The 16851-nt window shown below is 37.3% G+C and overlaps 2 protein-coding genes across 3 annotated transcripts in view; both read right to left on the bottom strand.

Moving 5' to 3' along the window:
* Nucleotides 1-3035, bottom strand: part of poln (polymerase (DNA directed) nu) — a 59822-nt gene extending 56787 nt beyond the window's left edge. Inside the window, exons 1-4 of the mRNA XM_056462803.1 lie at nt 2921-3035; nt 2630-2711; nt 1634-2433; nt 829-950 (exon numbers count right to left, since the gene is read on the bottom strand). Coding sequence (XP_056318778.1) covers nt 829-950; nt 1634-2433; nt 2630-2711; nt 2921-3035 — 1119 coding nt within the window. The remainder of the gene's footprint in view (nt 1-828; nt 951-1633; nt 2434-2629; nt 2712-2920) is intronic.
* Nucleotides 3036-3341: 306 nt separating this feature from the next.
* On the bottom strand, nt 3342-15502 carry haus3 (HAUS augmin-like complex, subunit 3). 2 transcript variants are annotated; one of them, XM_056461311.1, is made up of 6 exons: nt 15419-15470; nt 14699-14722; nt 11651-12672; nt 10815-11269; nt 10424-10709; nt 3342-3843 (listed from the first exon to the last, which is right to left on the bottom strand). In XM_056461311.1, exons 3-6 carry the CDS (start codon nt 12623-12625, stop codon nt 3628-3630), a joined length of 1932 nt encoding a protein of 643 aa, XP_056317286.1. In that variant the 5' UTR covers nt 12626-12672; nt 14699-14722; nt 15419-15470; the 3' UTR covers nt 3342-3627. The 2 variants fall into 2 exon arrangements, with proteins under 2 accessions (XP_056317286.1, XP_056317285.1); XM_056461310.1 differs by lacking the exon at nt 14699-14722 and having other exon boundaries at nt 3343-3843; nt 15419-15502.
* Between the last annotated feature and the right edge of the window lie 1349 nt (nt 15503-16851).

Genomic DNA, 16851 nt, shown 5'->3' with positions numbered 1-16851 from the left:
CCTCAGGCTGTCACTAGTAAAGCTTCCTAAAGCAGTTTTCAGGTTTATGCACCCACTTTAATGACTTCAAGAACTGCAAGTCTTCATCGGGTGGTACTCACCCTCTAACTGACCTCTTTGATTCTTTACGTAACAGACATCTGCAGTAAGAGATCTCCATTATTTATTAGTAGGCTGTTTCACCTTGGAATGAGTTCAAATAAAGATACAAGCACTAAGGGTCAGAACATTATTACACACTAGATAATTAATGCCCAGACAATTTTAATGCAATTAATAGAATGTGTAGAATTTAGAGTTGTTTATCTTGATAAGTCAGCATGCAGGTGAGAGAATGCTGTATTTTTTATTGTATGTGTGTGTGCTCTTCATCAGTATGGTGCTCTATATTTCAGAACCCAGGGGAAAGCTCTTTTTTATTCTTTACAAAGAAACTGTACAAATTTAAATGCAGGTTGATGCTTCTTTCTCTAAATCCCCACAACACAACACAGCGTTCCTATCATTAACACTCTGTGCTACTCTGAGTACATGGTGACCCTCATTCTCAATCATTTACATGTTTATTGCTCCTTTAAAGATTATGGTATATCTGTGTTGCATTTTCTTTTCACTTCGCAGAGATTTCACAGATGGGATTTTAAGATGGGATCTTTGAATCGCAAATTCATATGAAAATAAAAAGATAAACTGAAAAACAGCAAAAAAAAAAAAAAAAGCAAAAAAGCAAAGGAGGTATTGGAGTCAAAAATAGGCTTAACTAAAAAATATGATACAGCACAACCACGACTACCTTCTTCTGTTCTGAAGTCAGTACTTCTGCATTACCTGAGAGTGGGGCTGGATGCTGTGCTGCATTGCATTACTGCTAGGGGATGCTGCACACTCTATCTTCCAATTTCTCTCTAGAACAGGCATCAGGACTGTATTATCATCTGACAGGGGAGACGCTGCATGTATAAGAAAAATGAACAGTACATGAGCAAACTTGATCAAGCTTGTTCCAGCCCAATGGACAGTGTTGTATCATTTCTTTGTACCTAGTTGGCATAAAACACATATATGAACCATTCCAAACAGCATTCTGCAAATAATTCATAAATACCAGTATACTGATAAACCTGTGAAACTAGTTTGACCAAGAACTGGCTCACTAAATGGGTTTGGCTGCAAAACACATTACCAGCCTTATCAGCTTAGATAAGACAATAGAAAAAATTATTTAAGAGACAGTTCACCCAAACATTAAAATGTACTCAGCATTTACACACCCTTGACTTGTTCCAAACCTTTTTGAGTTTCTTTCTTCTGTTGAACACAGAGGATATTTTAAATAAAGCTGAAAAACTTTCACTACTGACATACATAAAAGGAAAGACAAATATTACTGTAGCCAATAGTTGCATGTTTTATGCTTTCTTTAAAATATATTCTTTTGTGTTGAACAGAAGAAAGAAATTTAAATAGGTTTGGAACGAGTGAAGGGTCAAATGATGACAGAATTTTTACTTTTGGGTGAACTATCCATTTATTATGCAAAATATTGGTATTTTGTAGTGCAACCCAAAACATTTTCACATATGGTTTAATAAGACTTTGTATCACCTAGAAATGTATCAAGCACTCTACTTACAAGTTCTTAACTTGGTAATGTCTCTTCTTACAGTGCCACTGTCCACTTTCTCCCTGATTGAGTTTACCATTTCATCTGACCTAACAGCAGTGTCTTGCTGACATTCAAACACAGAAATGCTTTCACATCTTTCGGCATCTGGAGAGTTTTCCATTGGAACTGACAACTGACAGTTTCTGCTTTCTTCCCAGTAATGGCTGGTCTCCAGAACTTCACATTTTGATGTTGTCATATCTACATTGGATATACATCTTCGATTACCAAGCTGCACTTCTAATAGTGCACCTCTGTCTTCAGTCGATATTCCCTCAAAAACAGAATTACTGTTTTCTTTCTCTGTCATCCAGGGTTGTCCATTACCATTTAGCTTATCCACAATATCAGTCATTTTGCCCTTTTCTCCAGATGCTGGCTGACAGTTGTTAGTAGGCAACATAAAGTTGAACCTCTTCATGGGAGGAGTCTCAGGTTGACTGCAACCCACTAGGTTTTGTTTAGGGGGGCTCGCTGGTTGAATCCACTTCCTCTTACTGAAGGTCGGTCTATGAATCTCTGCTTGTGTCATAACATCTGCTCTAGCATGAGGACTCCCCATACTTGTTAAGCGGAACATCTGCAAACTGTCTTCTCCCTGAGCTGAAGGCGTGAACTGCTGGCCGATTGGCATTGTGATATCATCAACACGGTCCAATACAAACCTCTCAATAATGGGTAAATTGAGCACAAACCCATCAATAATGGCCACGTCTACTAACTCTGTGGAGTTTGTATCTTCTGCTAGCTCATTTAAATTCAAGTCTCTAAAGAGAAAAACAGGAATCAGATAAAACGATCAGCAGGCAAGTACTATGAATGTAAATTTACGACTATATATTCTATACATTGCATAGCATTTAATTTTCTGTTATTAGGAAAATAATGTTATCATTGACAATACGTTTTGTTTAAAAACACAGCTGTTTTGGTTCATTCGGTTTCATTTCTGGCATTGCTTACCTGCTCTTCCCTGTGTGCAACTCTTCATTTCTGTCATCACAATCCTGCTGCTCGGCCATTCCAAATCCTCTATCGCCCGAGGCTGTAATTTTAATAGTTTAACAGATTCCCTCAGACAAAGAAAAATATTTAATCCCTTTTAAACAGTTGCTTGTGAACAAAGTCATCACGCCTATCTCAAAAGTTAAAACTTGCAGTTGAGTGTAAACAAACTAATAAATTTCAACATCCTCTTGGCCATAATAAACCTCAAGTTATTAATTTCGTGAAAATGTTCTGTTTCTAACTCACTAGCTCTGCTTCTGTCAGCTTTTTGCACATATTGGACCCGGAGGGCTGATATGATTCTCTGTGCTGCTGCAGAGAGAGGAACTGCTTTCAGACTGCTGCAGAGGTAGCTCTCCATGTTCTTAGCTGCTCTATAGACTGTCTTAATCCTAAAGGCACAAAAATATAGCAATGAGGCTAAGAAGAGACTTTGGATGAAATCTGACATAAAACATGGACATAATCAAGATACATAGCTGTAGAAATACATCGTTTCACATCTGTCAATCAACTAAGATCTATGAAAATACAATCTAGACAGACAGCAGGTGTTTTCAATAAGACAAAACAATAAGGCAGAAAGTGCTGAAGCAAAACACCATTTATAAAAACTGTCAGAGATACGCAAAAAAGACTTGCTCAAAGACTGAGATAACAAATATTTATTAACAAAGATACATCTGTTAATTACCAAATTAACTAACAACATGATTTATACAAATTATGGAACATCTATTAAAGTACAATTGCAGATTAATGTGAATCTAGGTACTGAACACAAATTTGTTAATGTAGCTAAGAACAGCAGATAATACAGATCCACATACTGTATGAGACCTATAGAAGCAACCATGTTGAGGCCTAACCTACATGCAATTGATTCCTTAGGTATATTATTTGTGCAGGAAGCTCTGTACATGTTGGCTGGAGTAGAGAAATGAGATTTGATTCTACATAACCCCTGCTTGAGCCTCTATATCTCTCACTGCTCTGTTGAGTAATCTTGGGTCCAGATGGAAATACACATACAGTTCCCTCTCTCTCCGCAGGGTGGCACTGCGTTCAAGCCTTCCACGTTTGGTTTTCAAGTCCCCAACTATCTCCTGAAGAAGCATATACAGAGTCTTCTGCTTGACTTCCAGTTCATCAACAACAGTTGTGAGCTCCTGAACAGAGACAGTGGACAAGAAAGTCAGAGACACCAAGGCATGAAGCGTGACAGGCATTTTACAAAACATAAAGGGCAAATGCAAGCGACGGCAGCCACAGGACAACAGCGCCAGTGCGCTCACCACACACCAGCTATTGGTGATGTGGAGAGACAGTGATAGAGCCAATTGAGTGGATTGGGATGATTGGAAGGCCATGATCATAAGGGCCGATCGAGGGACTTTGGCCAGGACACTGGGGTTACACCCCTACTCTTTACGGGAAGTGCCATGGTATTTTTAATGACCACAGAGAGTCAGGATCACGGTTTAACGTCTCATCCGAAAGACAAAAGTGAAACAAAAGGCAGGAGAGAGTTAGAACTTGCATTATCCATGTTCTGTTGTAAATGATGTAGTAATCTAAAATCTGCATTTAAGCTCCTAAGAATATTGACAAATTTCGGTGCATTCAAGTACAGAAAGGTGAACGACAAATACCACTGATAAATGGAATTGGTATTTGGACTACAGTAAAATATTGTTAAATCAGTTTTATTTAGTTAGATTTTAGTTTAATTTAGTTAGATTATATTAGTGCATGTGGCAAATGCTTGAAAGCAAATAACACCAACAAAAACCTGAAAATATTTAAGAGGAATCGTTATTTAAAAATAGGTTCTGGGCTAACTTTGTTGAAGCCTCTAAAAGGTATTATCAGAATAAAAGGGTTAATAGATAACAGTGTATACATTAGGGGTTGCATAGACTAGTCGACTTTAATGCTCTGCCGTGACGCTTTTTGATTGAGGTCAACTCGTTGCACAGCGCAGATCACATGGTTTGACATGAACTACATGGGAACTTTGCTTTATATCCCCGATGAACGCAGTGAAGATGTGCAACAAGGAGACGTCTGATAATCAAGATGAGGCAGCTACCACGAAAAACACCCAACTCCAGCAAGATTTGGGAAGCTTTCTAGCGTGCACTACTATAGGGGCAAAATATGTGTCTGAGCAAGTCCCTGACAGTGTAATAAGGCTTAGCATTATAACTAGAGCCAGACACAATCCGTGGACATTTTTTGTTATTTCTGCGCAGAACTTTGTAAAAAATCTGCAGATTTATAGGGAATGATTTTGGGAATATCATAACTAAAAACTATCATAACTAAAAAAAAAAAATACCTTTTTATTTTTTATTTAATATTTACAATGCAAATACAATTAGATCCACTGTATTACTGTTGTTTGGTAAACAAGGCAATTCTCTTATTTATTATATCTACTAAAAGACAGAAAATATTACTTTACAAACTGTATTGTAAATTAATCAAATGAACATTTTCATATTAGTCAATATAACTGAAATTAATTTAAAAACTGAATAAATGTAAATTTACACATATTAACAAGTAAATAAATAGATTTAATGATGAGCTAAAAATATGTGGATTTCTGCATGCGCAGATTAGGTATTGGACGATAACCGTTTTTAAGGTATATCGCGGTTAGGAAAAGTCAAGGTTTTAAAACTGTTAAATTTTTCTTTTATACCATTCCTACGGTAACGTTTGTTGTTGTTGTTGTTGTTTTTTAGGACAACAGTATCTCCAGCAAAAAAGATATCCAAAGATGCCATTTTAAATTTAAAAAAATCTGTTTTTGAAAATAATGAAGAAAGCAGAAGTCAATGATTCATTTGAACTTTTTAGCCTGACATGTTTACTGTTTCAAAATATTTTAAATATATTTTTTAGCATTTAGAAAGAATATCAGAAAGCAGTAATCACAATATTGTGAAACCGTGATATTTTTATCCATGGTTATCATACCGTCTAAATAATATACTGGCCCATGCCTAGCGCAGATTCCATGTGGCCTAGTTATAACCTGTCTTTCATGTATTAAGGTATGAAATAACTTCACATGAATCTGTGTGTTGATGACGCATGGATTACTTCTGCACTAACATATTGGTTATTTTTACATTCTTACTAGAACAGGCAGTGATCAATGTGTTGACTGCATTTATGTAGCGGTAAAATTAGCCTGAGTGCTAATGTTGCAGTATGAACGCAACGAAAGAGTTGACAATTAGGGTTGGGTACCGAAACCCATTGCCATTATGGCACCGGTATCTTTGTAACCGGTAATGTACCGAATCAAATCAGCATATGAATTTTGGTGCCTAATTTCGGTGCCACTGGTGCTGCATCAAGGACGTAAGAAGCATTAAGGAGTGCATCAAAGACACACATAACTATGCGTTGTCACACCATCTCTGAACATTTATTTCTAAACAATTTTAAGGAATACAGACAGGCGATGTCAGGCGTTTGTTCTTGTTGCTTAGGGAACGGACGGACGCACGCAGTACAGCGCATTCGGTGAGCGAGAGAGACTCTCTTCAGATCAGCACGCATGATTGCATTCATCAAATTTGCTTAAACTAAGCATTCTAAAGCATATTTTACAAGCAAGGATTCTGACACATTGATGTGAAGCAGATGCTTTACAAAACTTGCGTGTGAAGAGGGAAACACGTCAAACTTGACACATTTGAGGGCTCAAAGGCAGAGGAATGCACTGCCTCTTATGATTAAGAGAATACTCTGATTAAGAGTCTAGACTACAATGTAAACAGTGATTTTTGATAACCTTAAAAGGACCACAGACACCTGCGTCGCGAAATGCGGAGTTTATTTCTTTTCATTTAATGTGCGGTATCAAATTCCATTGAAAGAGCATCTTCCACCTGTCCCCGTGTCAACAAGCTTGGCCCTCCTAAAATTGGACGCGTATTTTTGTGTCAAAACGTCACAGAGAAGCGAGATATGCCATCGGTGGCAGACTGCGGAGATATGACTGAGGCCTCTCTCTGCGCGCACTAGGTGTCACGAGCACCCGCTCTCTCGGGCACTTGCTCTCTCTCTGTCAGTGACGATGCATTCGTCAGAGGTTGATGCCCAAATTGACACAGGAAATAGCGATTTTAACACTTTCAATATAGGAAGTCCCCGGCCATGCAGAGAGATGCAGAAACATAGTTTTACGTTAGGAAATGCAGTCTTGAATTTACAGACTGTCGGCAAGTACCAAAGAACAGATGTAACACAATAAAATGTAGTTTTCAGTCATGCTCATGTAAATCAAATTCAACTCGTTAAGTTTAGCCTTCATTCATTTTTGATTTCAGTCTTCAATGCATGATTTACTTACAACACATTTTTAAACATAATAGTTTAACTAACTCATTTCTAATATCTACTTTTTAATCTTCCCTATGCTGACAGTCAGTGCATAACATTTTACTAGTTATTTTGCAAGACAGTTGTATTCAGTCCCTTTAAGTATTTTATAGTCTTTTAATCAGATTAAAGAGTAATTTAAAGACTTAACTACGAAAGTAGAAATTATTTTGTAACTGATTTGTTGTGCATTTCAAAAATATACAGTAAATATTTCTTAAGGAGGCTAATAATACTGATCTTAATTTTTAAAGAAAAAAAATGCTTTTATTCAAGAAATAAACAATAAGAAATAGGTCTTATTATGACTCCAGAATAATTATTTTTTAGGAAACACTGAAAATTTTCAGAAACATTTTAATCGAATGGGAGGGCAAAATAAATTGACTTCAACTGTAGGCCTATCTGTTGAAGATTACAGGTGCAACAATTGTGCCTTGATTTACTAGAAATGTGTTATACTACACCAGTACAAAGTTACTTGTCAGATAAATGAACAAGGAAGATTATTTTGAGTTTAAGTTAATTATCTTGTTTATGAAGACTGCAGAGTGATGCATGGAAAAAAAAATGACTTCGAATAATTTAAGTATTTTGTGATATATGGTAAAATGTGCCCCCCAAAAGTACAAGTGGCCCCTGAACTGAAATGGAGTTCAGTATTTTGATGACAGCCTTTCCACAGGTTAGCACAGTCTCAGAAATAAAGGTACGGGAGCTGTCACTGGGACAGTACCTTTTCAAAAGATACATATTTGTACCTAGAGTCCACAGTAGTACCTCAAGGTACATATTGGTAACCAAATGCACCTAAAATGTACCTTTGAGGTACCAAAATGGACCCTTCAGCTACAACTGTGTATCTTTTGAAAAGGTACTGCCCCAGTGACAGCTCTCGTACCTTTATTTCTGAGAGTGTAGTAAGCTAATATAATTTCATAATGCAAATCTTAAATTCATGCTTACCAACAAATGATCAAAAGAAATTTATTAAATGTAATTCAAATATATAAAATATGAATTGTTGTTTACTTTAAACTTGAATTATATTGTTCTAATAATTTATTTTTTTTAAAGATTGTCAAATAAAAGATTTTTCTAGAGTAATCCACCATAATTTTGTGGCTCAAACGTATCAGTTTAGGCACCGTTTTGGCACTGGTATTGTTTTAAAAGTATCGATTTAGCACCGGTATCGTAATAAAATCCAAACGATACCCAACCCTATTGACAATCCATTTGTTTTGAACTAAAATTAGTCATCAGTAATGTTTCACTGTTTTTGCAACGTGTTATGAGCTGTCAAACAGCATGTGTATATATTTTCTGGAAATAAATTGCAAATTGTGGCATGTTGCAAAACACTTGCATCTCATGTTTTACTGTTGACATTACTAGCAACTAGTTGACATCGACTCGACTTTGATAACATGAAATAGTGCTGCACGATTAATCATATCGCAATCGCAATCGCGATGTCAGCCTATGCGATTACATTACAGCAAATCTTGCGATTATATTATATAAACGAATGCATTTGTGGACGTAACAAGACATTAATTCTAAGAGCTGTATAAAGCCTGTTTCACATCGCAAGCGTCAGCAGCGCGTGTGCTTGCGGTCACGTGACTTTCCGCAGCGCAGTGTGGAGACGGGAGAAAATGGATACAGAACAGACTGACACAACTTGTGCCCAGAAAAAAATGCTACCTCTGTTATTTGACGATATTTTGGCTTCAGGATTTCGGACACTGAGCACAAAGAGGTACTGTGCAAAATTTGCCAAACTAAAATTGCTACATCACGTGGCAACACGACAAATTTATATCAGCACCTGAAGCAACACAGAGTGAATGCATGGCGATAAAGCCAAGAATGTTAAAGAGACCGAACAAAAAGCACAACCCAGTGTGAGCAGAAGAAAACAACATTATTACAGATGTGTTTTCAAGTCTCACGCCATATGAAAAGACGTCGCAAAGATATAAAGAAATCACTCACTCCATCACACACTGTTTGGCAAAAGTCATGATGCCCATATACACTGTTAGTAATGAGGGATTTCAGAAAATGTTTCGCACACTGGACAAGAGATACCAGTTGCCCTCACGAAACTATACTTCTCTCAAGTCGCAATACCTGAGCTTTACACCAAGTGCCGTAGCGAGGTTCAACTTGAAATAACTGCAGTGAAATTATTTTCAACCACTACGGACCTTTGAACAAGCGGGACGACCGAACCATGTATTAGCCTAACCGTGCACTTCGTCGACGATGATTTTGAACTGAAAAGCCGTTGCCTGCAAACATCGTATTTCCTTGACGATCACACGGGAGAGAACATAGCCGCGGGTTTGAGAGAGGCACTGGTTGCATGGGACCTCTGGGAGGATGGTTTGGTCGCTGTCACAAAAGACAACGGCACGAACATCGTCAAAGCGGTGGCGCTTAATCACTGGACTAGGTTCCAGTGCTTCGGGCATAAACTTCATTTGGCCATCGGTAAGTTAAATGAATCTTTTCATATTTAAAGCTACTTAACTGTACGTTAGAGATGACAGCTATTAGCATTTTTATTTAAGAATAAATGAAAATACAGTGTAGAAATCGGTGTGTCACAAAGAACACTAGAAATGTCCCATTAAAATTATTTTCATCATCAGCACATGACTCTAAAAATTAATATGTTTAAAGAACACTTTGCTTTAATCTTCTCTTCATCGTTAGATTAAAAATGGTGAGTGATTTGATAAGAATATTAATAACTGGGTGTTTGTTGTAATTTTGTTATTGTTTTATGCTAGTATCAATTTGGAATATTGCAGCATCTTCTAGTTGTTGCTAGATTGCACTGTATACTGTATCTCAGTTGAAAAAATAAAAATTTCAGCATTATTAGTAATCTGTGTGTGCATTTTTCTTGATAACAAGCAAGTTGAGTCATACCACTCGTTTATCGTATCGCAATCGCAAATCGCAATTTTGACCTTAATAATCGCAATGTGATACTTTTTCCCAAATCGTGCAGCCCTAACATGAAACGATATAAAGTTGTTCAACCCCTAATACTGCATACATCAGCATAAATAAAACATGTTTCACTGTGAGGTGTTACAGTGACAAGAAAAACTGAAGCCCCAGAAAACTATGATTGTTTCACCAAAGAATAAAAACAAGCAGATGAAAACAAATTCCACCACCAAATAATTAGGTGCAGAAGAACTGATTTGTGCATTCTTTTACAAGTCACATAAAAAAATAAATTAATCTGCTCACGTTTTTTTAGGATTCACAAGCGATGACGGCGGTGAGGTTGAGGAAAAAAGAAACACAAGAAAGACATACCTGTGCATGTGGGCAGAGCTCCAGTGCAGGTGTGGCTGTAGCACATACCTGCGGCCTCAGGAGAGGCTGCACAATGTCCGAGTATGCAACTTGGTCAAGTGCATCTCGGTCACGTTCTAATCGAGCTCCAGTATAAGCCTGCTCTTGTCTTGCCCCATCCAAAGCCTCTTGCACATTGACCAGATCCTCTTGTAGGTTGGAGGCTGCAGTTTCCAGCTTACTGTAGGTTTGGAATGGATCCTCTCTGTTTGTGGATGCCTTACCCAACTCAAGCATCTGGAGCAACCTGAGGGATGAATGCAGTAAATGGTACATGCGTATTACCAACTAAACCTGCATTACATGGTACAAATTTGTGAGTTAAAATTCTCTCCATTCACAGTTGGGTTACCTAGTAAAGGATGTGTCCTTGGAGCTGATGACCTGTTGATTAGCATTAGCACCAAGGTAGGGGTCTTGAGTCAAGTGAGACTGTGTCAAAGTGTTTTCTCTTTGAGTAGCATCTTTTGTTGCTCCCTCCAGCCTCTCCACGATGTCATTAATTTGCCCCATCACTCTCTTTCCTCTCAAAAGCTCTGTATCCTGGGCCAGACGTAAAAGTTCAAAGAAGGCCTTTTGATGGAGAAGCTGGTCACGAACCTCAGTCTGTCTGGAGGCGAGATAATTTTGCCTGGCTACCTGAAGAGCGAGATCACCACGCACCACAGGGATGTTAAGAAGACGTGCACAGTCTCGTAATGCAGAGCGGACTGGGTCTAACAAAAGTGACTGAATTTCAGACTGAATTGATGTGATCTCAGAGCGTAGGTCAGGTTCAAGTCTGCTCACCTGCGAGTAGCACACAGCCTACAAGAGGAATAGAATGAAAAGAAGAAACATTTGTATTTAATAATGTGAAATTCTTAACTGTATTTTTTTGCATTCATACCAACCCTTGGAGAATACAAATATTTTGCCTTTGTTTAAAAGTAATTGCCGCAAAAGAAAAGACAGAATGGAAATAACTACTTGTACAGTTTGCCATAAAAACATCAACAAAGGCAAAAATGTAATTACTAATCAAAACCCAATTTAAAAAATTGGTTACTTCATAATTCAAATACAAACATAACAAAAGTAATATTTTGAACATTATGTGATTATAATTGTTCATATAATGCCAGTAGACTTGATAGGCATCGTTCAACAAATATGTAATTTAATATAATTATTTAATAAAGTATTCACCTCTGTGCTGCTGTTCAATCGCTGCATAAGCCACTCTTTTGCTGCCTTGTCACCATTCTCTTCCGCTTTCTCTTTCACCACCTGGTATTGTGCCACTATAAATGCCCACTGCAGTTGTGCCATCTCCTTCTTCCTGAGCTCTACTAGTTCTTCATCCACCTCTTTCCCATTCTCACTGCAACAGCTCAGATTGGTCAGCTGGGAGCGACTGAAGGTCGAGGTCTCCATTAAGTCAGAGATTCCCTGAAAGAATTGACGCTGTGTGTATGAAGAAAGAGTTTTGGTGAATTGCTCCTGTTGATTGAGGAAAGGGTCTAGAGGCAACTGAGAGAAAAGCACTGGGCTCTCTGATTGAGGAGCTAAAGATGGAGCGACTCCATCTTTGCTCCTTAGGCAAAGATCACTTTGGAAAAAGCCAGCCAGTTTGGTGGTCTCCTTTGATAGGTTGTCTAGAGCCGAATTGGTGTATGCATTTTCAGCTGCCAGGGCGGAGTTGGCATCCTTTACTTTATTGTCTCCTTCCTGCAGCAGCATTTGGGATAGAGAGGAGTTTGCACCCCAGCTGGCAGCTTGCATTTGCAGCTTGTTGAGTCTGCGTTGTTTTAGCTGCTTTTCCTTGCGGAGGGCTTGAAGTTCTGTCTCAAGTTCCTCAATTGTAACATGTCCTTGTCCACCGAGTGAAGAACAGCTCTGTGACACGAAACCTCCATCCGTGGGCAAACAGGTTTTAAGCAGCTCAGCCAGTGTGGCCTCATCTAAAATTGGTTTTCCAGACTCTTGCAGTGACTTGTACGCTTGCAATTCTTCTGGTGCTAAAACATTGCAGCGTTTCAGACGGTTGCAGACGACACGTAATAGGTGCAGGTTATCTGGTGCTGTGTCAAATAACCAGTCAAACTCTGAACATTTCAGCATTGAAGCCCGTGGGTAACCCAACCGTGACAAGGCCTCAACAAACTGAGCCCCATCCAGCATGGCTGCTTATGTGATTTTGGCTCACACTTCAGAGATAGTTTGTTACCCTAAAGCAGATGGTCAAAAACAATTATAGCAAGCCCAAGTGATTCTGTGTATTCACAAAGAGAATGCCCAGTTAAGGTCTGTGTAACATGATGTACTGCATGTGTCAAACTCAAAGATTGCGGGTCAAAACCAGCCCACCATATAATTTTATGTGACCCGCAAGAGCATGATTCAAACCAAAAGCAAACTTAGTCATTTGTGCAAGTAGATTACATAGTCAGATTACAAAGCCAATGTGACATGCAAGTTCAAGATATTCAACTTAAGCACGGAAAATTCACGTAAAAAGCAACCAATGAGTAATCTAGAGCGATTGATACTGTGGATAACGATTGGTGTGAATCCAGCATAATAATAAAAGTCCATGCCACTTTACGGATTTCAGGGGTGTCAAATTCATTTCCTGGAGACCTGTAGGTTTTAAACAAGCCTGAAGAACTTATAATTAGTTTAATTAGGTGTGTTTCATTAGGGTTAAAGCTAAACAGTCCAAAGTTGTGGCCCTCCAGTAACTGAGTGGGACACCGGTGCCTTATATTGACTATAAACTAAATCTCCCATAAAACATGTCTAGCTAATTATTTGTTGTTCCATAGTTCTGCTCCTCTCAAAAGTGACTAGTTTTTGGAAAAAGATAATGACTTGTGTTTGATGATATTGGCCTTAGCTATTTAGAGTACTGTAGGTTTCTTAAGCTGATAAAATGATTCATGTTAAAATAACCCAGAGAAGTAACATCTATTTTACGTGTATGTGAACATTTATATGTTACTTTGATGGCAGGCATAATGTTGAAGTTACCCCAAGTATAAATGAGTTTGACACCCCAGCTGTATGCAGATATGAAACCCACACAAATTACAACAGTAAGACAACAGTAGTGAGTGAGTGAGTGAGTGAGTGAAGCAGTTCATCTATACATTTTAATTGAGATGTACTACATCTGCCAGGTTGTCATTATCACATGACCTTCCCCCATCAGTTGTGTTGTTTTATTCTATATAGATAGAATAAATGAATAGCTCATCAGGATTTCAGACACAGCCTGACAGTTTAAAAGGGAAATGAAGCACTCAGTCAAGTTTACCTTATTTTTTTTTTTTACATTGGATTCCACTTTAATGAAAATATATTAAACAAACTAGATTAATGTAAGCATTTATCAGAAAACGGCATGTTTTGCTAAACATTTTAGACCAAGGGCGCAGCCATCTTGGAATGTCGCTGTCTCTGATGTCACGTGGTTGGTTGAGTTTCTCCCGCTGAACAGAAACAATGGAAGTAAAGAAGACTGTAAAACCTAATTTAACCCAATGCGTGAAGTTGTGGACGTGGAGCTGCTGCAAATACAAGCATCAGATGTGTGTCTAATAAAAAAGTATATATATTTATTCTATTTTTCTTTTTTTCCCATTTAATTACTTTTAATTTTAATTGAGCTGCTGCAAATACAGGCATTTAAGTGTCTTCAGTTGTGTCTTTTTCTTTCGTTAATACTGTTCACTTGATGCGCTGTGATCCTCTCTAAATGTAGAACTAAATACATTTATATTCATTGAAAGACATGATGAATACTCTTGACACATTAAAGTGTAAAGCCTGCAGGAACAACAAATGTGGCATATTTAACAAACCGTTTCCTGGTCATTTTATGTCATTTTGCTCACATGGATAATTGAATATTAATCAGATGATGGCATTACACTGCTGTGCCATCAGCCAATCGTTGCATTGCTTATCATGATTTCGAGGATCGATAGATCTGTCCATCACAACACACACAGCGATCTCAGATCAGTTCATCCAGACATTTTAATTTGATTCACGAACTTGTTTGAAGAACCAAATTAGCCAGAGATCAGTTATCAAGATTTAAAGATCCGGGATCTGCCAAATCATCTTAGATCATTTAAGTGAGGTACGAAGAACAGACCCCAGGAGACACAGAATTGTATTTATATACTGCGTTTATGTGGAATATATACTATTTAAGCAAAAAAAAAAAAAAAAAAAAAAACAACTTACTTTTGTCTTGTTTCTAGTCCAGATCTACAATGCAAAACCAAGATTATTGTACTTACCTCACTGGTAGATAAAGCTCTTAATTTTCTTTTTTCTTCTTAAGATGAAAACAAAACTATTTTTTTACTTGATGACAAGTTGTCATTGAACGAATGTGCGAATATAAAACCTTAATATTTAAAACTTTACCTCAATCAAATGGATAACGTTACGGTTTTGGTATAACACATACAAGTAAACCCACATAGGTCTACATTAGGACGTGATGACTGATAAAAGTGAATGACACAGTTAACATTACTGCGTCGCAAAAAATCCATTTTTGAGAAGAACACTCAAATAACAACAAGAAAGTCATAATGAACGGTAATTTACAAGACTTCATCATTGATCAGTCTGTCACCTAAGTTAGCCAGAAGGTTTAAACACCACTCGTTTATGAAAGAAAGACTTCAACAGCTAAAGCCAAAGTGTCTTTCATTTTAACAACAGGATGTCTTAAGAATAAGTTAACGTTACATTATGATTTGAATTTCAAGAACCGTTAAAACGAGCTCCTTGTAATACGTTTGCATTGTATTAGCCTCCTTGACGATTATCTGAGCAGATACGCTGCTACATTAAGCTGTGGCAACTTGCTACATTACCATTAAATTTTTCAAAAGCTGAATTTAATATGTACTTCACAAAACAGTTTATAATATTAATAATAAATATACCTACCTCAAAAAAACAGAATTGTTTTCATGAGGTACCCAATCTGCCTTGCTTGTCACTCACTTCCGAAATGCCCGCGTTGCCTTCCTCTTCTTGGTTTTATGGCGAGTTGCGAACCAATTTTAGAGGTGCATATCGCCACCTACAGTGATGGAGTGTGAAGAGATTGAACTGGTTTCCTAAATTCTATTGTATAATCCCCTATGTTTAATGAATCTTATAACTGCCTTTATTTGTCTCCCTGAATCTAAACCATCTTTTAATAAACCTTTTATTGTGAAGTCCTGGTATCCTAAACTATGCAATTCCTCTTTAAGATTTCTTCTTTTATTTCTATATGCTTTGCACCTTTTCAAAACATGTATTTTATCCGCCTCCTCATTGCCCTGAATTCCAACATGGGCTGGTACCCACATTAGATGAGTTATTATAAACTTGATCATGATTTCTGTTAGGATGTCACTTCATTTTGATTCCATTGATTTTGAACTCATCAAGACAGCCATTGAATCAGAACATATTAGAGCTTTAGCAGGTCTGGTTTCATATGTCCACTCTAATGCCATCAAAATTGCAACCATCTCAGCTGTGTATACAGAAGTTCCATCTGATATCCTTCCAGCCTTCCTCACTTCAAGCTCTGGGATATAGAGTGCTACTCCTGTCCTTCCTGATTCCATACTCTTTGAACCATCTGTATATATTTGTAGATATGAGTAATATGCATTATTAATGTAGTTCTTGACATATGTGATTATGTTAACAGCTTCTTCCATCTCTCTTTTGTTTTCATGCAATTTTAAATCTACTTTTGGTTGATCAAGTAACCAGGAGGAATTGGTGACATTATATTTATTGATGCAAAAGATAATATATCAAGGCCATTCTCATTTAATCATTCTTTTATTTTCCAGGCAAAGCCCTTCCCTTGTGTTTTTATAATTTCCCAACAATCACTCAAAACATTTCTTACAGGATGATTCTTGCTTTGTCCCTGTAGATTTATCCTATAAGCCATAGCCAATTTTTGTCTTGTTACATAGAGTGGTGTTTCTGGTGTTTCTATTTGAAGAGCAGCTATAGGTGCTGATTTTACTGCCCCTAAAATAATTCTTAATGCCTTAGTTTGAATAATGTCTAGTTTCTTTAATAATGTTGACGATGCTGATATACAATGCATATACAATGCATCCATAGTCAATATTGATAAGTCTATCATATATTCCTTTTAACGACTGTTTGTCAGTTAATTTAATATCTTTCCACATTTCTTTAATATATAATCTATATGATTTCCGCGCTTTTGCCTTCGCGTGACATGAAGTGGTTTCTCGACAAATAACTGATTTCAAACACTTATTTTTTCTCATTAATCTTGGAATTATATTATAATAAAGCGTATGATTGTATAAAATATATACAAAATTGGACGTCCGAAA

The sequence above is a fragment of the Danio aesculapii genome, chromosome 7 (assembly GCF_903798145.1).
Source record: "Danio aesculapii chromosome 7, fDanAes4.1, whole genome shotgun sequence".
Classification (NCBI taxonomy): Eukaryota; Metazoa; Chordata; class Actinopteri; order Cypriniformes; family Danionidae; genus Danio; species Danio aesculapii.
The sequence above is the reverse complement of the archived record's forward strand: the minus strand, read 5'-3'. Positions and strand labels throughout refer to the sequence as shown.